We start from the raw sequence: 16396 nt of genomic DNA, 5'->3' as shown, positions 1-16396 counted from the left end.
TTTTAATCTCAATTACGTTGCAGCACACGATTGATGATAGAATGTTTTGAAATTTATTATATTTCAAGTGGAATTATTAGTATATCTTAATATGTGATAATGAATTAAGAGGAATTTTTTCACTGTTAGACGGATAATATCTCAAAAAATCACATATGCTGTGACAAGATCCACCTTATTTTCTGATTGATTCTGATTACCAGTAAAAGTTCTCTACATTAATATTCTTTTTCAATAGAATACTATTTTTCATGAAGTTATTATATATAATGTATTAATTTAATAACATGAGGTAAACATGATAATGTAATACCAACTACTGATTATAAAAATAAACAAAATGTTGATAGGTTTTGTCCCATAAATATGGTAGTTGCAATAAGTATCCATTCTATAGAATCAACTAACTGCATGACAAATTTCTTTCAATGTATAAAATATTTAGTGGATGATGATACAAAACGTATTCATGACATTGTGATAATTCTTGAGGAACTAATCAATATCGTAAGTCTTAACCTTTCAATTCAAGTGTTTACCAAAAAAAAATACCTTTCAATTCAAGTAGTAGTTTAGGTGAGACAGATATGAGGATCTAAAATAAGTACTCCATTTCAGACATAATTATTCCTTAATTTTTCAAAAACAAGCAGATTCATGTATTTCATATATTAACCCCTAAAGATCAAGAAATTTTCTATGTTAAATTTTCAAATCATTGAATGTACAGAGTTTGAAAATAGTCCAAACAAAAAAATTAAAAATAATGGATAATTAATTAATTACGAAAGTCTTTCAAAAAAATTTATTAATTAATTATTTAATTTATTTATTTATTTTTGGTTTAGATGCAAGCTTTAACATATTTTCTCCCAATTAAATGTGTGGAAATTTTGAAAAAAAAAAAAAAAAAAAAAGGCTTGTCGGACTTTTATTTTAACAAATGGCTTGTGACTTACTTGTGAGCGTGCTTGAACTTCCTATCAGGCTTTCAATCCTTCCAGAAAGTCAACGTCTAACTTTCTTGACTGCATTGCAGAGTCTATAATCTAAGGAATGTATTCGTCGTTATTACTCAAATGGGTTTTAAGCGCCATTCAATTTGCAGGCGTTCTCTGACCCAAACGTTCTTCAAACTCTTATCCCCAAATTCCACTTTCAAACCTTTTCACTGCAGATCAGACTTTCATCACCAAACCCAGAAAGCCCAGGAACTTCTCTTTCTTTTAGATCGATGCTCCACTTTCAGGCAACTAAGCCAAGTGCATGCCCACATCACAACATTAGGATTCCAACACAATCAGTTCTTGATCGGAAAGCTTGTGGAGGCCTCCGCCATCAAATTCCAGCAAGATAATGGCCTGAACCATTCCATGCTTATATTCACTCAAGCCCAACACCCAAATCAGTTCACATGGAACACTCTCATAAGAGGCTTCGCCATCAGCCAAACTCCTCACCGTGCTCCCCATGTTTTTATCCACATGTTTCGGCGTGCCGTTCCTCCGGACAGCTTCACTTTTGCTTTTGTCTTCAAGGGTTGTGCCCGATCCTTCATGCTCGAGACTGGGAGAGCTGTCCATGGTCTTGCCATGAAAAGCAGTCATGCTTCACATCTCTTTGTTGCCAACACTGCCATTCATCTCTACTTCTCTTGTGGAGAACTGGGTTCTGCTGAGAAGGTGTTTGAGGAAATGGGGAGTCGGAATATTGTTACTTGGAATGCTATGATTTCAGGTTATGTACAGAATGGTCTGCCGGATGGTGGATTGAGAATGTTTGAATGGATGTGGGTGGAAGGTATCAGCCCTGATGATGTGACCATGGTAGGTGTGATCTCTGCTTGTGCACAGAACAATGACCTCGAGCTTGGGAGATGGTTTCATGCTTATGTTGCTGAGAATCCATCCTACTTCAGATCAAATATCAAAGTTGGCACTGCTATTATAGATATGTATGCAAAATGCAAGCAGATTGACTTAGCTAAGAAGATGTTTAGTGACCTGCAGAGGAAAGACATTGGCGTCTGGAATGCACTTATAGGAGGCTGTGTCTTCAATAATCGTTCCAATGAAGCTTTAGAACTGTTTCAGAAGTTGGAAGCAAGCAGCTTGGACCCAGATGAGACCACATTAGTAAGTACACTACGAGCTTGTGCTAATGTTGGGGCACTAGATATTGGAAAGAGGGTTCACCTATATGCTACAGAGAAGCGCTTCAAGTCAAATCAAGTGTTGGATACTGCCTTGGTTGATATGTATTCAAAATGTGGGTGTATCAATGAGGCAAGGGAGATTTTTAATAAAATGTCAAAACGGGATGTCATGGCTTGGACATCCATGATGGTAGGGCTAGCCATGCATGGGCACTCGAGGGATGCACTTGATCTCTTATCACAAATGTTAGATCATGGTCAGGAGCCTGATGGAATCACCTTTTTAGGTGTTCTGCATGCCTGTAGCCATGCAGGTCTGGTTGATCAAGGAGTTTACTACTTCGAAACCATGAGAAATAGGTACTGCATTGCTCCAACTATGGAACACTATGGGTGCATGATAGACCTCTTTGGACGGGCAGGCTGGCTCAATGAAGCATATGCTTTCATCCATTCAATGGAAATTCAGCCAAATGCAATAGTTTGGAGGGCCCTTCTCAGTGCTTGCAGATTGCATTCAAATGTCAACTTGGCTGAGATTGCCATCGAAAATTTGTTCAAGCTGCAGTCAGATCACTGTGGAGATTATGTGCTCCTTTCAAATATATATGCTTCAAAGGGTAAATGGACCCTAGTAGAGAATATAAGGAGGAAGATGGAGGAAGGAGGGATAAAGAAGATACCAGGATTAAGTTTGGTCGAGGCAAACAGCCAGCCAAGAGTGGAAAAATGGCTGGAGCTGAGCAACCATCAACTTGGCCAAATTGGTTACAGAGAGGTGCATGGCATATAAGTGGTGTTAAAGAAAGTTCCTTCCGCTGTGTATTTGGATATCTTAGGCATCTTCATATCCAACCTCCTGAACCTCCCAGTGCGGTTCCTCCAGGTATTCTTGCGCTACACCAAGGATGAGAAGAAAGATCAGTGCGGTTCCTCCAGGTCTTCTTGCTCAACACCTAGGATGAGAAGAAAGATCAGTTACTAAGAAGCTTGCTACCCCTCAGAAGAATCTCGTGTAAGAGTTTGAAATTTATAAAGTGAATGTCAAACTTTGCCGTAACTACCCTTACAATTAATTAAGGTAGCCAGGTTCTTACCTCTGGAGTTTATGTACTCCTCTCCTCTCAAAATATAAATGTGTTAAGAGGATAAACAGTATCATGCGGAGAGGGTAAGAAAACTCAAGGAAGTCTTCAGGTTTAAACCTGATAAAATTTTACACCTGAATGCATTGATGGTATAAAGTATAAACCGTGTGCTTTTAGCTCACAAGAGAAGACTGGATTGATGGCAATCACAGGGTACATACTGATGCCTCAACACCTGCTTGGTAAAGCAAAACACTAAACACTCCCAACTCATACAGGAATGCAGGCCTTTCAGTTCATGTTTCAAGATGATCAGTTTCTCGGAGCTTTTTGAGTGCTGTGGGGACGTGTGGGAAATGCTAAGTGATTAGGTGGATGAGAAAGCCAGCCCTGGCTTGCAAAAATGATGCCAACACAAGCATGCTTATCTTTGCCATTTTCTGATGGCAGGATGGAACCCTTTAAATCCCGACCCTGAATTAACTTAACTGACTGATATTTATGATGATCCACTGTAACTCATGTTCTTAGAACTGAGGATTGGCAGGAAAGAAGAAAAACAAAACAGATGGAAGCGAATAGTGGTTTAACTTTGTTGGACCAACCATTACTGAGGCTCGCTTGTAATATAATTAACTGAATAAGAACAATAGCTGGAATTATCTGAAATTTTTGAAAAAAAAAGGGTTGCGCTAAAACCAGCTTGGTAAAGGATTGGCAGATTAATTAAAGACAAACGGTTTAGGTAACACGGTAGTTGAGTGGACCAATTTCCTTATACAAGTGTCCCAGTGGTGGAAACTACAAGTCACATCAATCAACTCACTGATGTGGCCTGTAAATAGATTTCTACCATTTGATGTGATACTACAATACTTGGCACACACCTGCAAGAAAATGGATGGTCCATTTCTGACAAGGAAATAAACTTTATAAATTTCTGTAGTTGAACTTTGTCATCTCAGCCAGGTAAAGAAAAAAAGTTTATGTCATCATCTGAAACACAAACAACAAATTTAATTTAATTTGCTGATCCATTGACAAGGCAGTAGTGTTCCTTTCTTACCTATAACATTTCCATAGGGAGACTTGCGGAGTTGCAGTGAAAGCAGAGCGCGAAAATGCACATCAGTGACCCCATCACCTAAATAGAAAATCCTCCTCAAAGCCCAATGCTAGCTACTCCATAAGAGGGGAAGATGATGGTTAGTAAGCAGCTATAACAAACAACGAAGAAATTGGAGAAGACACATGAACTTATAAGAGATGAGGCAGAGAGGTCTCGGCCCCTCCGCCAGTCAATAAATAACTGCCTTCTTGGCACACCAGATTTAAGAAGATATTGAACAGAATATTAGGGAGCCACAAATATGCAGAACCAGGGATCGCCTCGAATTTTGCATTCATTATCAAAAGGTACACAAGAAAAGAATTATAGATTATTACAGAGCTGATAATTTACAACACCCCAATTCGGGAGACGACCCAATTGCCTGTACACATTGCAGATACCATTAACACCTAACGAGACTGCATTCTCAATTTTTACCTCTTTGAACAAACGGTGAATGAAAAATCTATCAACCTACATGATCTGGAACATACTTTCATCCCAACAGATCTGCCTGCCTCTAACAGAGAAAACTTATCACTCTATATGGGTTCTTTTTATAAGCGACCCATACTTTCCCAATATATTTCAGAAGACTGTTCGGTAAGACAAGGGCTACAAAACTGACAAGCACATTAGCAAAGCTTGGCCCCAACATTATTTTATCGGGGACATCTAGTATGATGCATGGTAACTTATAATAGGTCAACTTTTGCAGATGTTGGAGCTTGCTATCACAGGTGACCGATTTCAAGTCTACCTAGAAACAGAAGATGAGGAAAACCTGGTGTCCTCACTTCGCAAGCCAATCTCAGGACCCAAAAGATTTGGTAGAGTACATCTTGAAGCCCGGTGGAGCAGTTGACAGCATCTTCATTAGCATCCATCTTTCTACTGAAAAGGCATGCCTGCATTCTTCCATATGGAAGCCATAAGTGCAATAAACATGTATAAAGTTGGTGTCATCCATCAGAGTCCCTAGCTTGTATCCTCCCAACCCATTGCTTCACCAGTTAACCAGCAAACCCACCAACCCTCTTGAAGAAAAAATAAAATCGACCAAACTCAACTTACCACAGGAGTTTGTTCTGACTGCTTTTGGCTTTTTTGCATAACAGAACTTGGAGCTAATTGCCTTTGAAATTGCCGAGTTCCTGTCCAAGCTTCATGAGATCAAAAATTAATTAATGCCTCAACATTCTCAAAAGCAGCAGAGATCTCCATATATCAACCATTTTTATGATTATGAACCTCTCTTGCCCAAGATTCCTGCAACATTATGCTTCCTCTGGAAGCTGTAATGCCATTAATCTTGAAATTTCTCCCGACTGATCCAAACCATCCCCAAAATTCTCTGTAGGCAGCCTCATTTTATCCTCCATTTCTAGATGATGACACATTTAACTTCACCTCCTCTTCTGATGGAATGCTAGACCTGGACTCTGGCGGCATGTCCAAGTATCTCTGCCTTGGCCCAATAGTTCTCAAGCCCCTCATGTTAGATAAGGCCTTACCTGGCAATGGAGTGTGAGAAGATCCTTTTGGAGCCAGGAAATCTTTAGGGAGAGACTCCATGTCCACATAACAATTCCTCGCCTTGGCATCATTTATTAACGCAGCCCAGTCCTCAGATTGCATCAGAGCATTGGCATTGCCCATTACCTGTTATTAAAAAATAAACTTTAGTAATCTGCCGTATCAACAATAGTTGCATGTAGTTTTGTGCATTGTGTGATGGTGTATGAAAGTGGGAAAATAAAGATGTCCATACCCATAGTGATCTTCTTGCACGTGTCAGAGCAACATTCATTCGACGAATATCCGCAACAAAACCGACACCATGATTGGAGGCCCGAACGCAGGACATGATTATCACATCACGTTCTTGGCCTTGAAATGCATCTACTGTGTTGATATAGAGGTCCTTACCTTCTTCTGAGTTCAGAACCTCATCAAATTCACGTTGAAGGCATTTTAGCTGCAGTTTGTATGGTGTTATTATGCCAACAGAGATCTTGCTTACACCCAAGGATTTGCAAGCCTTTTGAAGATACTCATAAATCCGGAAACAAAACTGTGCTTCATGAATGTTCTGATACGAGACAGATCCACTTCTATGGGACTCCCTTCCATGTGTGATATCATAAAATGCGTAAGGTCTTAACAACTGATCCTTATAGTAAGGCTCTTCAGGTAGTTTAACTACACTTTCACTGTCAGTTAAACGCCCTTGGTAAAAGTACCTTGAAGGAAAATCCCTGATTTGGGGATGCATTCTATACTGCACAGATAACAACATTGTGGGGCAACCTGCTTGTTGGAACCTTTCAAAAAGACTTCGACTATATAACAAGGTCCCAGCTGCCTTGCTGATAACTGTTGCAGGTAGCTGTTGCGGATCCCCAACAAGAACACAACGAGCTGCACCAAGAGAGAGAGGAGGAAGCACTCCAACTTCACTAGCCTGGGCTGCCTCATCAATAACAACCATATCAAAACCATGAGTAAGACGAGAGAACAATTTCCGCCCACTACTTGAGACTGTTGTAAAAACAATCTCAGCTTCATTGGCAAAACTCGCTTCCAGATTAGCACGAGCTTCTTCCAAATTGAAGTTGCTACCAGCACGAAATCTTGTTTCTAGTATAACAAGGCGGGACAACTCCACCAGAATTTTATCTCTTCCCTCCACGACTGCTGCAAGGTTTTGCAGCAATGCATCACGACTGTGGTCCCGAGCAACAAGAACCTCTGGGTCAACTCCAACTGATCCTTGAGCTCGGCCTGCTGCTGCTGCAGCATTTAATTCTCTCTGAAGACAAGATATCTGACGTGAATATTCAGCTTCACGGACTTTTAGTTGCTGCATCCATCCAAGAATTTCTTCACGGCTTTTAACCAACAGCTGCTCAGTTCTTCGCTCAACAGAAACAGCCTGTGCAGCACGAGTTTGTGAATCAACACCAACACGAGCCACATCAGGTCGATAGACTTTCATCTCACCATCAATGAATCCACGGTCAAGAACACGTGCAAGCAACTCATCAGTAGCTGCATTTGAAGGAGCACACACAAGCATTCTAGGTTTCGGGCAGAGTTTCGGCAGTGTTCGGAAGAGGTTCTGGTCCATACTCTGAAGAACTTCATCAATTGATCCGGTGCACACACTCTCAGAATTGCTCTCATTAGCATGCTTATAGCTTTCAGGAGCAACTTTCTTAAGCAGGGCAGTGTAATAGTGCTGGTACTGAACAAGATGGATAACATTTAGCATTCCCCACACAGTGTGCGTTTTCCCTGTGCCTGGAGGCCCTTGAACCAGAGTGAAAGGCCATGGATCTTGCCTCTTGTTCAAGCCATTACTTGTACCAGCAGCTGTATGCATTGCAGCCCATTGAATGGCAGCTAACTGGGGCCCATTGAACGTCCTGTGTAGGTGTTCAACAAAGTTAGGAGTGAAACATTCAGGCATTGCAGGGGGCTGCTCTTCGTACTTTGGGAAATGTTCAGGACTAGGCTTAAGGATTGCAGTTTGCATCTGCAGAAAACAATAAAATTGTTTCATAAGCCATTGTTTATACCAATACACTACAAAAACAAATAGCATTACAAAACTCGGCCTAAAAAAGGCTTTGATCCAACTATCACCTGCAAGTTGAGACGACGAAACGCATGTAGAGCAACATATTCACGTTGAGTAGTTGCCAGAGAACCAAGGACGGTCAAAAACCAGATTCCCTTGGGGTGAAATTTCTTTAAAATGTGATCATCATTACTGAAGACACAAAGGAAAGCAAATCATTGGAAATTAGTGAGGTAGCTAATATTATGCAGAACTGTAAAGAAAATAATTTACTTAACGCATGAGTTGCAAATAACTGAAAACACAACCAAACAGGGAAAAATCCAGGCTTCAAATCCAACCTGTTAGGGTCAAATGAATCACCAACATAAAAATGGAGGATGGCACCAGGAGGATCACGAGTATCGATAGGAATATATCTCCGAACGGTACCAGCCACACGGCCAGTAAGTCCAGTCTCACCATCACCTTCATTTGCAGCAGACTGATTCCGCTTAAATCTCACTGCATGACAAGAGTATCAAGTTAAACAATCAACTGTAAACTATAATACCATGTAGAGTGCAAACATGACCAAACAGAAAATTAGCTCTCATACTAAACCTGTTCCAGGCTTCGGAGTTGAAAGAACTGCAACATCACCCTCCTTAAATGTCCACTTGCATTCATGCATAGGAAGGACTATTACATCGTACCATCCTAAATTACATAAATGAATTAATAATGCTTAAAACTCAAACAAAGGCTGCAGACAAAGTCAATCATTAGTAACTCACCAGTTTAATAACTACACGGGGTAAACTAAAACATAATATCAAGCTTCACAAAAATTTATAGACCACTGCAGACCAAACACATAAAAAATTATGCATAAAAACTGAAGCAAACACAATCCAAGAAAGTTCAGTCACAATTGCTAAAGCTCTAATGTTTCTCTTTTTATTCCAAAATTTGTTTGTCGAGGTTGCAAAACTCATGGAGATTCAACATTGCAGAGAAATGGTCAACTAACCACACCAAATTCAACTGAAAAGGTCTCAAATAATCCATCCCACAATTAAAGCATCTCCCCTCCCCCCAGCCCCAGCCCCCAAACCAAAAGGAGGGGTGAGGGTTTGGGTGTTGCGGGGAATGAACTAGTTAGGTTTCTACAGATGACAAAAGACAAATCAGAAAATATAGAAACAGAACTGCTTGGGTAGGTACCATGGTTGCTAGAAAAATGAATAAAATCACTAACATGGGTCGCCAGGTCAACAGATCAACCAGTCACTCTGCAGCGGATCCTGTCCTAAAACACTACATAAAATAAGATGTGAAAAGCTAATTACCTCTTTCTCGTCTTTCGACGTTCTTTATTCGCACCATTATATGCCCATCTCTGGAAACAGTTTCTGTAAGCTCCTCCCAAGTACCATACAGTTGTGCCCGGCATTCCTCAAAAAGTAAAGGCTCAAAAACTCTGACATACTCTTCCACGGATTCAAATCGTCCAGGAACACATTGGAGTTCTGTATCCTCTGATGGAAGAGGGAAAGAGAAAAGCTTAGTGTCATATAGAGACAGAGAAGCATCAACTTAACACACTACAAAAAAAATGAAAGAACAAAATAACACAGGTAAGAAAAGAAAACAGCAGCTAGATGATACTTGAACACAGGGAATAGAAACTAGAAACCCTCAGAATGAAATAAAACGCCGTTACTTTGATGCAGTTAAGGGTGTGGAATCGAGCCAATTAGGCCTTTGAATACTTTACTCCAGCCCATCGTTGGGTCCTATGGGCCTTGGGCTTGTTATTTTTGGGTTAATGTAATAGGCAACTTATGTGAGCTGAAAAGCAGGGATTTAAGAGATACACAGGATTAAGTACACGAGTAAGATGGTGATGGGCCTATGCGCTATTAAATAGTCCAGTCAGTTAGATCTAGAAAAATCCCTTTCAAGTGTTGTAGTTAGTTAGTAAGGTTAAGTCAAATTGGGGAGTGATAGGTTGATTAAATTGCTATGTACAAAACTAGAGATAAGATCTCTGAAATTGACTCCATTATTGACTCTTGACTCTTTCTTCTCTCTGCCCCAACCCCCAACCCTGGGCAAAAAAGAAAAAAGAAAAAAACACACCAACTGATAATGCCATGAGTCCCATCTCCTCCACTTCGCTCTCCTACAATTGTCCTCTTTTCCTTTTATTCCCTATCCCCTCCCCCTCCCCCCTCCCAAAAATAAAAATTAAAAAAAATTATCCTTTGTCTCTCTTCTAAGTAATGGCCTATTTTCCACTTTCTTTGTTGATGCGATACCCTTTGAAGCACTGTTATTCTGTCACCGGTTTTTTCTGTAATAACAGATGCATCTCTACTTAATCTGCATCAGCAAATTACGCTTGCCAGTAGCAGAATATGCCATTTATTCTGAGATATTAGAAAGCTTCCAGCCTTGTCACGTCATCACCCTTTCTACAAATACATCATTGAACTGTTAGCCAAAAGTAATCCCTTGTCCCCTCTGCATAAAAAATAAAAGAACCCTGACTACTGAAGACGGAACAAAAAAAATTAAAATAAAATAAAAAGTTAGAGATTTTAGGGAATATCTTCTTATGGGAGATACTCTAAAGAAAACTAAAAATAAAATAGCATATATATAGAATAGAACCAAAACCCGGTGGGGCCTAACATAGCCGGCATTCGACCATGCAAACTCAGATAGCACCGATATACACAATTAGTTAGAGCTTTAGGCCCTAAAATCCCAGATGCAAACAAATTGAGTGCTACAGGTTACACCTGGAAAAAGTAAATCTCTTTTGTCTTCCTGAACCAAAATCTAAAAGTTACATTTGAACCACTAGAAGTACAGGGGGAAGGGTCTTAAGATATTGCAGGCCTATAATCTAATAAGACAAATGTTTCCCTATAGGCCCTGTTAAAAACCCTGTGTTCACAGTTCACACAGACCTAAATATCCAGTACATTGCACCTTTATTAGTGAACAAGATCTATGCAAATATAATTGAACAAATGTTATCCACTCATTCAGACTAGGAGGATTCTGCCATGTGGAAATGTAAAGCTTTGAGAAATAGTGTAAAATAAGCTTTCAGCAGTTTGAATGGCTGAAAACAGGAGTAAAATATTTAATACGGAGGAATATCACAAAATTGATTTGAAGCCTAAAACTTTCAGTTCAAAAGTTGATCACTTATTCAAATGGTCAAATTGAAGAGGTCAACCTCCATAACCTAAATAAATGGACCATAAGGTTGAACTATTTTACAGGGTCATGTAAATAATATTCTTCCAAATTTTACATGTAACCAATAGAAAATATCCTCTCTATCCAATGGTCTAAACTGGCCGCAGTGCTCCAAGGATCACAAATCAAGCTATAACCAATCTAAGCCCAATAAAACAACATGCAAAAAATTCCATATAATAGAAGCATCCATAGATTCATCAGTTGTTATCAGAAATCAGAATTACTAAAAGTGGAAATCTTTAAAACTGCAAAAGGAGAATCTTTTTACAAGCATTTACTCAACATAAAATCACAAATCTTCACATAGATTCCCTTCCCTCAAGTTTGACCACTAATAAGCACCAAGAGACATCCCTAATCTGCACAAAATCCTTTAGCTGCACAATCTTAATCTTATAGCAAGATCAAAGTATTGTGATTTGGGTTTGATATCATTATTATCAAAAATGGTAGCCTCAACATTCATCAACAAATAATTAATATTGTTATTGTTATTGATTATTACCATTTATCATGCCATGAAATAAAGAAAAATATCTATGATGGGTATAGAAGTAATTAATTTGTGTCATTAAATTCAGTACAGGATCCCCCAGATTTTGGGATCTACTGAGCTTTGCAGCCAAGGTACCCTCTGAAATGAACGGGGACTGGAGCAAATCTTCTTACATTTTTGAAAATCCACAGGAGATAATCCACATCACATCAATATGTATAGCTTCCAACACAGTCAAAGTCATTTACCATAGGTTCTGAAGCAGAAGAGTTGAAGTGCATGAAAAATTAGTGTGTTATGGTTTACTTGCTGCTTTCCAATCAACCACTTAAAACTTAATTTTGAACAACCAGTACAGCATACAACTATCATACACTGTCGATGACAAAACTTTGTAAAACCGTGTCACGTAAGCTGAGCACCAGAATAAGCTGCCTACAATTGAGAGAACTAAAAGAATCAACAGATTGGCTTGAACCAACCAAGAAAATGACATTTTTGTCTTTACAGTCAGCAAAATTGAGAGAAGCATTGGAATGCCAATATGCACCTTTAACCAATTTAACCAATAAGGAAAAGATAGATATGAATGAAGTACAGGCCAAAAGAACACGACAAATGGAAAGAAAATGATCAAGAGACAAGTGACACGAAAATATGAGAAAGGATTTCAAACCTGGATGATGCCAAAACTTTTCATTGGTCACCTCACGCAGTAGACGTTCAACAGATGTATCCTGATACTGTGAGCTAGTTGTATTTTGTTTTTTAGTAGGAAGATGCTTCTTGTTCCCCAACTTTGGATCCATGGAAGTTTGATTGGGACCAACCTGTTTCCTAGCTGAAACAAGTGGATTCTTAAGTTGCCTTGAATCTGACGGCTTCCATGAACTTTGTCTCGGAATTGATAGTGGATGTACCTCTGCTGGTGTTTCAGTGCCACCATTTAGCCTCCTAGGTCTTGCTAGAGGTCCCTGGTTTATATCACCATTGGATTCAGATTTCTGATCATCAATATCCAGCGGAGTACCTCCTTCATTATACATTACATCTCCTCTTTGATCCTTGGTAGTCCTTTCTCCACTGCGCTCAGCTAGGGGAGCAATATTACGATTTTCCTTAACAGTTCGGGTTGTTACAGATGATGAAAAGGCTTGCCGTCTTGGTGTTGAAGATTTAATGGGGCCAGCTTGTCTGACATCCTCCAAATTAAGAAACATTGTCTGCCTGCTACGTTTTTTCCCCAACATTGCTTGCTTGTGCTGGTCAATGTTGTGCCTCTTCCCAGGATTAGTCCCACATTTAACAGCATGACTTGCTTCAATTCCTTTGACTTCTTTTTTATTCACAACCAGGGAAGACTCCTCCTGTCCATCCACAACTACATCCCCTTTGGCATTACTCTCTAAATGTCGGCTACTGTTACTCGTCCGTCCAGATGACTCTGGATCCAATCCTGAAGAAGCATAACTACAGTTCTCATCCTTTGTTACATTTGTGGTTTCGTCTTTGGTACCTTCACGCAAATGGGAATCATGATACATACTCTCAAATGTCTTGTTAGTAGCAAAAAGATCAGCTCTCCCTGCGAGTTCATGAGTGTCTGCGCTTTCACCATCAACATTAGTTGATTGCTTATGTTTGTCTTTGTCAGAATTGCTTCCAAAGGCATCAACAGAACCCTCTGCATCAGACCACTCTCCTTCCTCTCTTTCAACAACTTGAGAATGCGAAGGGACTGCAGCCAGTGGCAGAGTTGATTTGTTATCCTCACTATACATAGAGGATGCATTCTCGGAATTCAAGTCATCAACTTTCTTCTGTTTTGCACCCTCTTCAGTGCTACATATACTCTTAGGCCTAACAAAAGGCTGGAAGCCTGAAACAGAGGATGCATGGGAGAAAGCATGGTTATTCAGTATTCTCTGAGCACCTTCTGATGAAGGTAACAACTCAGAGGCTTGAGAATTCAAAGATAGAAGTGACTTTTGATGCTGGGAGCTGACAACACCATCAGATTCCTCTTCCACTTCGGCAGGCGGCTCATTAAGATCAAAGAAAGGCTTTCCTCGACACCCCATCTCATATGTAAATGCATGCGATCTAAACTATAGTTCCAAACAGCACTATGTATTGCTTTACGTGGATTTCTTTTGCACAGAAAAGCACATGTCATTCCAATGATGCAGCTGAAGAGAGATGACTCTTTACAACTACAAAACTCTCATGTGACTTCAGAGATTATGATGGTTCCTGCACATCAAATTTGGAACACCTAAATAAACAATACTGGGTGTAGTCATGAAAAAAAAACTAAGAAGAAAGAATAAAACAAGTGGAAGAAACAAAACGCACCAGTTCAAATTCATGAACCAAAAAAATATCCATATTAAGTTAACCACATTAAAGTCATTGTCTTACTTCTCTCCTGGATTGCAATTTAAATTGTCGGGGGCTTCAAGCTGCACAAATTATTAACTTTTTTTAAATTAACCACTGATTCTCAACGGAAAAAGAAAAAAATAATAAAGCCTCCCAACAGTCACACGCACACAAGAAACCAACCTCACAGTCTAAATTTAAATGCATTTTATCTAAAGAGTATAAATACACATTGGACAGTGAGCTGTATGGATATTGCATCAAAGGAAATAAGAGAAATCCATGAATTTCCTTGATTTATGATGTTAGTGTAGATACTGAAGTATGTCAGCCCACTAGAAAGAAGCTGAGTCGGGTTAATAGAAAAACTGCCAACACTATTTTCAATATAATCAGCAGCTAGGCATTAAGAATGATAATAAGAGAGACGGGAAGAGGAGATAAATTATTGCATCACGAGAGAAATACCTTCTGTCCACTGCATAAGCACAAAAGAATATAAATGAACACATTCAAGGGAATGAACAACACCCCACCCACCACCCCCCAAAAAAAATGTGGTTGAGAGTCAAACTCGAGAATTGTTTCAAGGAACATTATATGAAGAAAGGACAAGTTTACATAACCATTCCAAACCTTGTCACTCATATTCTTTGAAAGACCGCCATTGACTCAAAAAAGCATAATAGATGAACCTAACATATAGATCAACCTAACAAATAGAGTCAATTTGAAACTAGGAGTGAATAAAATGTAAATTCAATACAGAAAATAAGAAAAATAAATCCAACAAACACGTGATGTAAAACAGGGGTATAGATACCCCATGTCAAAGACAAGAAAGAGAATCAGAAGCATGAACAATCTCATCAATAAAATTACTTAATAATTAGAGAGAAATCACATTTATATCCTCCTAATTGCCGTTAGGTGACCTAGATAAGCATTCAGGTATCTTAATCCAAGATCCAAAGTTTGCAAAACTGAAACAAAGATTCCACGATCGAACCAATCGGGTAGAAAGTGAAAATACCCACTTCCACATCGACTCAATACACCTAACTCTACTCAGAAACGAAATGAGTGTCTTCCTCAACTAACAGAAAGAATGCATTTGAAACAAAAACCCTCGAGATAACATATTCTAAAGGCTTGTCGGCAAAATATTCTAATCACTCTAACCAAGCTATTTTTCCGGTGATTCAGCATTTTCCTTAGGGTTTCATGGCTCAGAGCTCAGGGAAAACGACACAAGTCAACAGCTAATTCATATCGAAGAAGGAAGACTCTTCAATTTAAACTATGAAATCTGTCTGCAAATCATAATCTGATCTATTTAAATCCTCAAAAGAGACAGAGTCTTGGACTCGATGATTGGCAAGGCGACAATTAACAAATTAATTAACCGAACCTCAAAATCCAGGCGAATTGGTATCACTATCCCGATCTGTTCCTCCGCTAACATATCTAAGTTTTCAATCTACTCATAGTTAAGTTCTCCACAATCTTAGAATATAATCCAAAAAGAAAGTAAAACGAAGCACTGAGTTCCGAGAGAGATAAGGATTCTTACCTCTCGTGAGCTCCGAAACTTAAGAGAGCTTTTGAGAGAGAAATCCAGTAAGGAAAGCGAGGGAGACAAAAGAAGAGAGAGAGAGAGGGCAAGCTAGCGCCAATCCAGGACTCGATAGGGAGGAGAGAATGCAAATATGAGAAGAGGAAGGGTAAGGTGAAGGGGTTTATATAGGAAATATCGAAGCCAAAACGCCGGACAAATGTTTCCCCGGTCGCCGTTAAACCTTTTCCCGGCTAAATAGATAGTTGGATTTCTTCTGATTTTATGGTTTTCGTGAATATTGTTTTTTTTATCCCTTTTAGGCAAGTAAATAAATAGGACTATATCTTGTTAAAAACCCTTCATTCTTTAACTTATTTACAATAAATGCCATCGTCAAATGCTCCCGTTGATCTTGATTGACGATCAGAGGTCATTGGAAATATATTTGGATAATCTGCGTTCTTTCTTTCTTTCTAGGTTAACTTCTGTCTTATACTACAAAGAATTAAAATAAATAATAAATAAATAAATAAATAACTACAAAGTTAGGTGCTACCAATAATGTTTTTCTAATCCAAAACTATTTACGGTTTTTCTTGCATGTGTATTTACACAAATCCTCAGATTCCAATCCAACTGTGACGGATTCTTTTCATGTCGGTTTAACCAATAATAGTTATGATACAAACACACATGCATTCACATACATACATACATACGGCTAAGATTACAAATTTTGTTGGTCTTTATTTAATGCAATTA

The 16396-nt window shown here is 39.0% G+C and overlaps 1 protein-coding gene and 1 pseudogene across 5 annotated transcripts; one reads left to right on the top strand and one right to left on the bottom strand.

The window, feature by feature from the left end:
- The first annotated feature begins 1019 nt into the window (after window positions 1–1019).
- LOC149026796 (pentatricopeptide repeat-containing protein At2g29760, chloroplastic pseudogene) lies at window positions 1020–2948 on the top strand (annotated as a pseudogene).
- A 76-nt stretch (window positions 2949–3024) lies between these two features.
- Window positions 3025–15853, bottom strand: LOC149026795 (putative helicase MAGATAMA 3). Of its 5 annotated transcripts, XR_016173530.1 has the most exons (10): window positions 15650–15853; window positions 12371–13947; window positions 9269–9457; window positions 8541–8636; window positions 8279–8441; window positions 8003–8129; window positions 6126–7892; window positions 5429–6016; window positions 4310–4422; window positions 3025–3111 (listed from the first exon to the last, which is right to left on the bottom strand). XR_016173530.1 is itself a non-coding variant. In XM_089156289.1 (9 exons), the coding sequence occupies exons 3-9, from the start codon at window positions 13773–13775 to the stop codon at window positions 5726–5728; spliced, it is 4038 nt and encodes a 1345-aa protein (XP_089012415.1). In that variant the 5' UTR covers window positions 13776–13947; window positions 14050–14156; window positions 15650–15853; the 3' UTR covers window positions 4429–5725. The 5 variants fall into 5 exon arrangements, 3 of the variants coding, with proteins under 3 accessions (XP_089012415.1, XP_089012407.1, XP_089012422.1); XR_016173531.1 differs by lacking the exons at window positions 3025–3111; window positions 4310–4422 and adding an exon at window positions 4429–5269; XM_089156289.1 differs by lacking the exons at window positions 3025–3111; window positions 4310–4422 and adding an exon at window positions 14050–14156 and having other exon boundaries at window positions 4429–6016.
- Between the last annotated feature and the right edge of the window lie 543 nt (window positions 15854–16396).

Source organism: Hakea prostrata, chromosome 1, assembly GCF_041222555.1.
Source record: "Hakea prostrata isolate BN-2017 chromosome 1, UWA_Hpros_2, whole genome shotgun sequence".
In the NCBI taxonomy this organism is placed as follows: Eukaryota; Viridiplantae; Streptophyta; class Magnoliopsida; order Proteales; family Proteaceae; genus Hakea; species Hakea prostrata.
Note: the sequence above shows the minus strand (reverse complement) of the source record. Positions and strands in the feature narration are given on the sequence as shown.